This window comes from Engraulis encrasicolus, chromosome 5 (genome assembly GCF_034702125.1).
Source record: "Engraulis encrasicolus isolate BLACKSEA-1 chromosome 5, IST_EnEncr_1.0, whole genome shotgun sequence".
NCBI lineage: Eukaryota > Metazoa > Chordata > Actinopteri > Clupeiformes > Engraulidae > Engraulis > Engraulis encrasicolus.
The window spans coordinates 44,819,899-44,830,712 of record NC_085861.1 but is presented as its reverse complement, the minus strand read 5'-3'; the positions used below and the strand labels follow the sequence as shown (position 1 = coordinate 44,830,712).

At 41.9% G+C, this 10,814-nt stretch overlaps 1 protein-coding gene across 2 annotated transcripts in view; it reads right to left on the bottom strand.

Moving 5' to 3' along the window:
- LOC134449543 (nuclear pore membrane glycoprotein 210-like) overlaps positions 1 to 10,814 on the bottom strand; it is a 73,225-nt gene that overhangs the window by 18,143 nt on the left and 44,268 nt on the right. For both annotated transcript variants that reach the window (XM_063199542.1, XM_063199543.1), the window contains exons 20-24: positions 10,491 to 10,592; positions 7,402 to 7,503; positions 6,077 to 6,211; positions 4,691 to 4,818; positions 4,253 to 4,448 (exon numbers count right to left, since the gene is read on the bottom strand). In XM_063199542.1, the coding sequence (XP_063055612.1) occupies positions 4,253 to 4,448; positions 4,691 to 4,818; positions 6,077 to 6,211; positions 7,402 to 7,503; positions 10,491 to 10,592 (663 nt within the window). The remainder of the gene's footprint in view (positions 1 to 4,252; positions 4,449 to 4,690; positions 4,819 to 6,076; positions 6,212 to 7,401; positions 7,504 to 10,490; positions 10,593 to 10,814) is intronic.

Genomic DNA, 10,814 nt, shown 5'->3' with positions numbered 1-10,814 from the left:
TGACAATCATCAATGACAATCAAGTCAATATAGGCTACTTTGTTTGGTTATGAGGTATGAGGTATTCACGAAATACAAAACATTTTCACAGACACACTATGCAGCTGACATCTACATGACATCATCAAAATTATATCATGTTCAGTTTGCTCAAGTGGTCTTGCTTGGTTGTGTTCTGAAAATGACACTATTTCTACAAACTATCATGTTCACATTACCTAACATGTGATGATGAAGACAAAAGGCTACTCTTGGCGGCATGTATCAGGCTAGGTTTTACAGTACGTGAGTCAGTCAATGCCATACTCCATATTCTACACTTTAGTACCATTGTGCTATTCGCCTTGTTTAGCATACAAGCAATCAAAGTAAAACACATGCAAAATAAAACAAATGCAATGTAATATAAAGCATGCAACTTTGTAACATGGCAGAAGAGTGTTCAATTTTGAAAGCATGTGTTTTATTGTCTGTGTCTAAATCTTGTCATACATCAGTGTGTTTTGTTTTTTTAACAGATGTGTTTTCACAATGACACTCTGAGATTTTACTTTTGAACAAAGTGTCTTGTGTATGAAATTGTGTGTAGACAGCTGGAGTCTGTGTGTTGCGTAAAGGAGCAAGTGCCTTGCTAAACTGGTATGAAAGTGTAATGCTTACTCTTGTTTAAAGTCAAGCAATAAGTGTTTAAGTTATGCACCAACAACTTAGCGATATGCTACTTTGGTTTAAGCATCTGCCTATAGTGTTTAAGCAGTAGGCAAAAACTGTAAGAAGAATGTCTATAGACCTAACAAAATCTTCATAATTCACGTTCATGTAAAATTACCGAATCATGTTTAGAAATGGTATATATCACTCTGTCAACACATCTGCCGAAATTGGTATTTTACGGTAAATACAGTAAACGTCTGAAGCCAATGCTGTCCATGAAATCATGATTTGGAAATGCATGAAAATGTATTATAGATTCAATAATTTCAGGGCCGTTTCTAGTCCATTTGCCCTTGGGAAGCACCCCCGTTCCTTTTGTGGATTTTCAAAATTTGCATCTGTAAGCATAGTGTCTTCAATTTGATCTAAGATCTACTGTGGTACCTGCATATATACTGAGTGGCCATGAATACCATTGACAGCATTGTCAGTGTAAGGTGTACTGTATTGCTGTATGTATTTTGTGTGACATTCTAATTCTGTGTGGACTTTAAGGCTTATCCTCCCAAGACATTTGTGGGCCTAGGCAACCGTCTTGCTTGTGCTTTTATATGTATTTGTTTCATGATATTTCGTTGCAACATTGCAACATAACATAACATTGCAAAACTTTGTTATATCATTCTATAAACAGTATTTATACTGTATCTTCTGTAGTCAACAGTAAAAAATGCTTCGTAGTGGAATCATCTTGAATGTCAACAACACATGAGCTCAGAGTCCTGTTGCCTTTAGAAATTTAGTGCAAACAGTGAATTGCGTGATTTGAATGCATTCAATAGGCTACCTGTAAAACTAAAACATTCAAGTCTATGTAGGTTCTGTAATGTTGACAATAGCCAGTGTTTTGAAGTCTTGCGTAATTTGATTGACTCAATGTACCTTGTGAAATGAAAACAAGTGTTATTGTTTGACAGACGTATTTCATTTTGAGCCATGTTTCTAGTGTTTTTGTAAAGTGAGTTTGTACAGAAAACGATGTGTTCTGTTTTGAAATGAGTACTTTGTGTATATTTATCAGTGTGTGCTTTTGAGAAGAAAATTAACTGTTTGGGCAATTGTGTTTGGTAGGTGGTAGTCTGTGTTAAGAGTTTAGAAAAAGTATCCATAGTATGGGTAAGTGCTTGTTAGCAATTGAAAAAAACTGTATTGTAAAATTTTGGGTAACCACATGAAAGTGATGTCTTGTATAACATATTTTTGAGTTCAAAAACTAAACAAATGTGTTTTCTCCTCGCATCCACTCATTTTTCATCATTATGACATGCAATGTGTGTCCTTATGGGGTGATGATTTCAGATTGTAAACAGGTATGAAGAGAGTTTGCCCATGTGATGAGGAAGTGAACTTAGTATGGCAGTTGATTTTAGTGTTTTGAATGACAGTGTGTTCAATGCGACAACCAGGGTTTTTCTTCATGAAAATTGTGTGTAATCCAGAGAATTGTGTGTAGTGGTTTGAAAAGAGTGTGTTTTAAAACTGAAATGTGAGTGTAAAGAAGGAATTGTGTTTAGTGTTCAGTGACATTGGTTAGGGGAGTTGGGAAATGGGTGAGATGTTCCGAGAATTGTGTGTGAAGTACCAGAAATTGTGTGTAAGCAATCGAGAAAAACTGTAATACACTCTTATGTGAACCATTGAACACCAATATGCACAAGGTAAAACTCTATACTCAACTTGAAACACAGTAGAAACTTATTTTCTTCAGTGTTCTACTTACTAAAGAGGGTGGTATTTTCTGTAGTAAAATACTGAAATATTGTTTTTAGACTTGGAGTACACAGATGTGTATAAATCTTACATATTTTTCTGACATTTAAAAAAATGCACTAATTTATTGTAAAATATAGGGTAACCACATGAAAGTGATGTCTTGTATAACATATTTTTGAGTTCAAAAACTAAACAATTTTTTTTTCTCCTTGCATCCACTCATTTTTCATCAATATGACATGCAATGTGTGTCCTTATGGGGTGATGATTTCAGATTGTAAACCGGTATGAAGAGAGTTTGCCCATGTGATGAGGCAGTTGATTTTAGTATTTTGAATGACAGTGTGTTCAATGCGACAACCAGGATTTTTCTTCATGGAAACTGTGTGTAATCCAGAGAATTGTGTGTAGTGGTTTGAAAAAAGTGTGTTTTAAAACTGAAATGGGAGTGTAAAGAAGGAATTGTGTTTAGTGTTCAGTGACATTGGTTAGGGGAGTTGGGAAATGGGTGAGATGTTCCGAGAATTGTGTGTGAAGTACCAGAAATTGTGTATAAGGAATCGAGAAAAACTGTAAGTTAAAGTCATTGGTCACACAAGTGTGACAGACATTGGGGGATAAAAGCTGTGTAATCAAGGCTGGGGAATATGTTTCTTGCAGTGTTCAAAACACACACTGTTCATACTGTGGCGCTTTTTTGTCTCAACTTGTTTTTCTTTGGAATATCAAAGCCTACAAATAGTAATGGTAATTGCAATGTGCTTTATTTATCGCATGTCACTGAAAACAGTGAGCCTTCTTAAAAAAGGCAAAAAAGGCACTGCACTGACTGCACTACACTACATAGTTGCGTAGATACTGTATATTTTGTCGCCCACAACAGGGTTTAAAATACCATTATAAAAATATCAAATTAACTTGGCAACAAAAAGCAAACTGGAAGTTGATATCTCCAGCAAGTGTCCATGAAGCACCTCTATTTCAGAATGCTACACTCTACAGGTGTGTGCATCCTTCCTCAGCCACAGTGTCAACTAGACTGTCTATCGCCACTGCAAGTCTCTTTGAGACTTCATGCTGAAGACAGCTGTCAATCTCTCTCTCTCTCTCTCTCTCTCTCTCTCTCTCTGTCTCTCTCTCTCTCTCTCTCTCTGCAATATCTCAGCACAAAAAGAGTGAATAAATCCCCCATTTCATGCCACAGACTCAAAAATCAGGAGCAAATGGGTAGGCTATTTATGACACAACTTCACGTTTTCGTTTAAAAACAAAACAAAAACCAGAGAGAGAGAGAGAGAGAGAGAGAGAGAGAGAGAGAGAGAGAGAGAGCAGTGTTAACATTGCGATTTCACTTCTCCTTTTTTACTGTAGCCTATGGACTTAACACATGAGTGCATGGGTTCTGTAATGTTTTCCAGCACTGTTATTTTTTACAAAGTCCAGAAAAAACTACTTAAGTACAGTAACTAAGTAAAAATACTTTGTTACGTTCCACCTCTGGCATCAGCAGACCTCCAATATAAGAGGTCTGTGCAATTGAGGCAGGGGTCTCTGTGGGTTGGTTTGGAACTCATCTCTCAACTATCCAACTATGCTGGCTATGAATGTGATATAATCTAATATAAACCGCAACGTGTGATTTTGTGGCTGGAACGATACTTAATTGTGGTAGGTTTATTGTGACGTGTATCGTTGTAATCCATATAGTGACAGAATCCTTTTCCCTGTTTAGATGTGTCTTAGCATCTCTATAAGAGGGTATGTCCGTCTGTCGGTTGGTCGGTCTGTCTGTCGGTCGGTCCGTCTGAAAAGCATCCCTCCTCACCTGCCGTATGCTTCCGAGTGCAAGGGAGAACTTGCGGGGCTGCAAGGTGAACTGGGGGTACACCTGCAGGTGTTTGTGGGCAGAGTTGATGAGGACCCCGTTCCTGTCCACAGCCGACAGGTGTAAGGTGGCCACTCCGATTGCCTGACCCAAAACGCGGAACCCCACAGACACTTTGTCCAGCGGTCCCACAGCCCTGCACACAAGCACGCAAGCAAGCGCACACAAAAAACGTGTATTAGTTGATTATGGGGTTAATTTCAACATTGGTAGAGCACAGACGCATGCAGACGCACTCACACAGACACGCACTCACACAGACACGCACTCACACAGACACACAGACACACAGACACACAGACACACACACACACACACACACACACACACACACACACACACACACACACACACACACACACACACACAATGACTCACTCCACTGTGACAATGGCGGATGAGGGGATGAGCTTGAGATCCATGAGAGAGAGGAAGTGACGCAAGAAGGGCTGCTGGTTAGAATCCAACACCCGCACACGCACCAGGGCACTGTGGCCCACCTCCACCTACACACACAACACAACACAACACCCCCACATACACACACACACACATAACATTGGCATTGATACAGAAAAGAGAAGAGAAGAGAAGTGATGTGAAGTGATGTGAAGTGGAGTGGAGTAAAGAGACGAGACGAGACGAGAAGAGAAGAGAAGAGAAGAGAAGAGAAGAGAAGAGAAGAGAAGAGAAGAGAAGAGAAGAGAAGAGAAGAGAAGAGAAGAGAAGAGAATAATAATGCCCAGATAAAAAAAACACACTACAGAATCAATCTATTGTAATTATAGTGTTGGGCGATAGATAACACCTATACCTTTCAAACAATATCGGCAGTTGGTGAGCAACCAACTGCACCTCAATCTCTGTAAGTTGCAGTCAGATCCATGGACATGTGGACCATGGAGGCGATGAAAAAATGTGGCCCTCCTCATCATCAAAGTTGCCCATGCCTGTCATATACTATGTGTGCACTGTACTGAACGTAGTTTATTTACTATTTGCAATATGAAATGAACACTAATGCAAACAGTATAGATATAGATGAATGTATGTTCGCATGTGTGTACAGTAAATGCAGATATTAGATACCTATTTCAACCCATCGCACACACACAGACCCAGTGAATTATACAGTATACTATCAACACTGCTCAAATGCATACTGTATATACATACCGCATATACTACACATATTCATATGTATACACACATAACCCTTTCATTCACATTCAATCACTGCTGCTGGTCGCTGTGTGTGTGTGTGTGTGTGTATGTGAGTATATGTTTGTATGTGTGGGTGTGGTTAATAAAAGTACTCTACTACCCCCACCTTATACTGTAAACATGGACACAGTAACTGTTTACGTGTGAATGCACATATACTGTACATAGTCTACATACAGTGATGTACAAAAAAGAGACAATTACTTATTTTCACAGGTAAGTGCATACAGATTTGCGGACACTATAATTTGTCACACGCTCCAGCAGCCTCCTCTTCTATATTAACATGGAACATGAGCACACACACGCACACAAACAAGAACGGCCAAACACACTCCTACACGCATGCATGCACACACATGCGATCACACGCGCTCACACGCGCTCACACGCGCTCACACACACACACACACACACACACACACACACACACACACACACACACACACACACACACACACACACACACACACACACACACACACACACACACACACACACACACACACACACACACACACACACAGTCAAAAGTCTTACAATGTCCATGAAGTCAATGTGGAAGTCTGCGATGTCTGAGACTGAGATGGCGAGTGTAGTGCCTGCGCGGTCCACAGGGGGCAGACACACATCATACACCTTCAGAGAGGAGAAGCCCGTACGCAGCGGAGACACCTGCAAACATAGAGAGGAGAGGAGAAGAAGAGATGAACAGCGGAACAGATGAGGAGGGAGACATGCAAGGGAGGAGGAAAGGAAACGGAGGGAGAGAGATGGAAAGGAGGACGGATAAAAGACAGCGTGGATGAGGGGTACAGGAGGAGGGTATACGAAAGGAGGGAAGGAGAGAAGGAGATGGCAGGGGAGAAAAATGGAGGAGGATGACGAGATGGTTAAAAGATAGTAAGAAAAAAGATGAAGGGTAAGGAAAAAATGGACAAGGAAGTGGGAAAAGAAAAAAGACGGGGAACAGAAGAGAGAAAAAGTGAGAGGAAGGATGTGAGAGAAGAGAAGGATGAGAAGAGAATGAATGAAGAAAAAGGGCATTAAAGATACATAGTGCACGAGGAAAGGAAACATGGGATGAGAGAGAAGACGTGTGACAGAAAGATGACAGAAACAACCAGGCAAGTGAAGAGAGAGGTGGAGGAAGCAGAGAGATGTGAGAGAGGTGTGAGATAGCCTGGTGAGGGTCGCTCAATTCACACTCATCCAGCGGGTAGCAGCAGGTCAGCCCAGGTGTGTCTCCACCAAGCAGCAATGTCCCAGGCCAAAAAGAAGACCAAACTCAATGTCCCAATGTTCTTCTCATAGACCAGGGGTCCCCAAACACCTATTTGATACCGGGACGCACGAGTTAAAAAAATATAAAATTCAGAAGACGTGCCTTGATGTGCCCTGCACGACATATCTAAAATATAGGCCTAACTTTCAGTAGGCCTATCACCATATCAACTTTTGCAATAGCCTGGTCTAGACGTAGCGCACAAGTATTTTTTCCAATGACGAGCAAACTTTTATTTGTGCCATCCAATCACTAGTTGAATGTCAATTGGGAGAAGCGCGCTGCAATCAAGGCTGCGCCGCATCTATATTTCAACGCACGCAGATGCGGACGCACGCACACAAATGCACGCATACACACACACACACACACACACACACACACACACACACACCTGCACTGATAAGCCAATGCTGCTGTAGTAACGATACGGACCACCTCCTAAGTTAACCTGCACACACATAGGAAATACACACACACACACACACACACACGGAAACAGACACAGACAGGAAACACACACACACACACACGAGACAAATGCATCTTCCCTTCACCTTCCCTGACAAGATGTCCTTACCTGTACAGTGTTGGTGTTCTCCTGATAGCTGACGTTGGCCAGCTCCTTGTCTTGAAGGCTGACCACAAAATGACCAGAGCCATGAACCAGAGTCAGATTCTCCTGAAGAAGGAAAACATACAAGGGACAAATGTTGCAACAGAAGTCATGTTTGTTTGCTCTAATATTTGTTTTGGGCCTTTTGTGGCTTTATTATGTAGGACAGTAGAAAAAAGATGGGGTAGGGTGAGGAATGTCGCCCGGGCCGGATCCAAACCTGGCTCCTCCTCATGAGCAATGTGCCCATATGTGATAACTTGCAACATCTTTAACAGGGGCACTGCTCAAAGTCAGCTACAAACCATAGCAGCAGCTAAAATAATGTGCATATATATCAGAGCTTCCAGAGACAGGGAACAGCAGTCAGATTAACTGGTGTCGACTAGCACAGCGCTTACCAAACCCCACCCCACCCCCCCCTCTATGCTCACGAAACCCCTGGTTAGCAAACATGGGTGCAAAGTCTGGCAACGGGTGAAGACCAGGTGGTGTGAAATGAGTTACCTTACTTGCTCAAACCAAACATTTTCACAGTGTCTTTTACGTACAGTTTTTCTCAATTGGTTTTGTACATTTCTCACAACAGAATAATCATTCTCAAAACTTCTTGTTCAATTGTGACATCCTGCCGTTACCTCTGCACATGGTAAAATACGTTTTTCATAGTTTTCAGCATTTAGCAAATGCTTTCGTCCACCATGGAATGGTTGTGTACAGTTCTCAGCTTTTTCGTACATTAGCAATTGCTTTTGTCATATCACTCAAAAAGCTTTGTCACTGAATGCATGAAACTATCGCACCCACCAAACATTTAGGCCATAGGTCATAGTTTAAGTCTTGACATGCAAAATGATTTACCAAGCTGTCATAATGTGATAAGCACTGTATAATTTCCATTGGATTTTTGTCTATAAATGTGATCTGAATTGGTAAATTCAAAATCTAATCAAAGGCAGTATAAGGGATAGAGAAAACAGGCATACAATACAACAGTAGGCACTGTACTGCATTATATTACTCTTTGCCTCATGTGGTCTTTATAATTACGCTCCACGCAAAATTACAATATTTCCCTTTAATTTCACAAGACAGTAAGTGAACTTTAAACAGTATCAGTGTATTGTTTCAAATTTATTTTGCTTTACATTTCTAGATTTTTTTTCACATGGGCTTGCAAGACAAGTAAAAAGGGATGGTAGAGGGCGCATTTTGACACCTCAACCTGAGTTTGCTATTTTTCCTATTTTGCAATGAGAAAACCTATCAATAAATAGGTCATAGTCTAAATGTATATCTAGGACAATCTTATCTGGTCAATGTAATATAAAGTCGAATTTACAACATTTCCCATCCAACCAAAACAACATTTTGCTTCAGAAAAGATTCTCAAGAGTGTACTATTCAATTGACAACATGACAAATCGATTTGACTAGCTTGTCCATACACGGACTACACTATGACACAATGACTAACCATTCTGCTGGCACTGATACGTTCATTGACACAAAAACTTGGGTTTTGAGCAAGAGACTCGGTTTTGCAGATCATCCACGGTGTTTTGCCATTTGTTAAAGCTGTTTTGAGAATGAATATTATGTTTCGCAAATTGCGAGAGAGATTCGAGAAATGTACAAAACCAATTGAGAAATACTGTAATATGAAGCACTACATGAAGTGGAACAGCAGGGATATGAATGATAACAGAACCTCTTCCACAATCCTGAGGAACAACCAATGCATTTACAGGCAACAGGCTCAACACTAACATTAAAACCCAGTGATGTCAAAATAAGGAGCTGATAAGGATAAGGATGATAATCTGAGAGGCAAAGTGAGGTGATAGTAATAGTGATCATTTAAACACATTTGGAGACAGTGTATGAGAGAGAGAGAGAGAGAGAGAGAGAGAGAGAGAGAGGGAGAGAGATAGAGAGAGAGAGAGATAGAGAGAGAGAGGAAGAGAGAGAGAGAGGGAGAGAGAGAGAGAGAGAGAGAGAGAGAGAGAGAGAGAGAGAGAGAGAGAGAGAGAGAAATAGAGAGAGAGACATTTTTGTTAAGGCCAGCGAATGTGATGTCACAAAATACGCAAAATGTTATGCTCACAAAATAAAGGTTGTTGATTAAAAAAATCTTTCCCTCATGAGAATAAAGTTAATGTCAAAGTCAAGGCAAAACTTACGGTAGTGCTTCCTGCCCTCCGCAGTGTGAAGAGAAGCAGGACGCACACGCACACACACACGCACACACACACAGACACACACAATCACCCACTAGGTACATCCCTCACAGTCCACAGCTGCTCACCATGACCAGAGACCTACAAATGTGTGTGTGTGTGTGTGTGTGTGCGCGCGCGCCCATCTGTGTGTGTGTTGGACCAAAGGTACTCTCCGTGACCTGTGTGAGTCCGAGTGTGTGTGTGTGTGTTTGTGTGTGTGTGTATGTGTGTATGGGACTGTCTGTTGAAATATATGTGCTTGAAGCACCTAAGGTACTTACCATGACTAATGTATGCATGTGTGCATGTGTGCGTGTGTGTGTGTGTGTGTGCGCGCGCGGACGCTTGAAACCCCTGAGACACTTTCCATGAACAATGTCACACACTGCAGTGTGTGTGTGTGTGTGTGTGTGTGTGTGGGCGCGTGCGCATTGGTGTGTATGCATTTGTGTTTGTGTGTGTGTGCGTGTACACGTGCGCGTGTATGTGTGTTACGGGTGTGTATGTGCGCTCATATGTGTGCATGTGCATGTGTGTGTGTGTCCCCATGTGCAAGTGTGAGTGAATGTGTGTCTTCATTTAGCATGTGAGTGTGTGTATGTCCGTGTGCATGGTGGTGTGTGTGTATGTCTGTCTGTGTGTGTGTGCACGTGTGTGTGTGTGTGTGTGTATGTGTGTGTGTATGTCTGTGTGTATGTCTGTGTGCGCGCGTGTGTGTGTGCGTGTGCGTGCATATCTGTAGGCATGCGTGTATGTGTGCGCGCACACGTGTGTGCGTGTGTGCATGTACAGTACGTGTGTGTGTGTGTGTGTAAACCCTGGGGCACTCACCGTGATGTGTGGGTGGTTGTAGAGGGTGATGGAGCGCAAGCTCCACTGGACATCCTCCACCAGCCGCAGGTGCACTGAACCGCTCACTGAGGACCAGTACACCTGGCACACACACACACGCACGCACGCACACACGCACGCACGCACGCACGCACACACACACACACACACACACACACACACACACACACACACACACACGCACACAGACAGACTGCAGTGTACAGTATGTACTTGACAAACAGCTTGTCATGACTACATACAACTTTAATAAGACCAATAACGGCAGCAAACCTGAGGCTTCTCTGACCTCGGACACCCCCA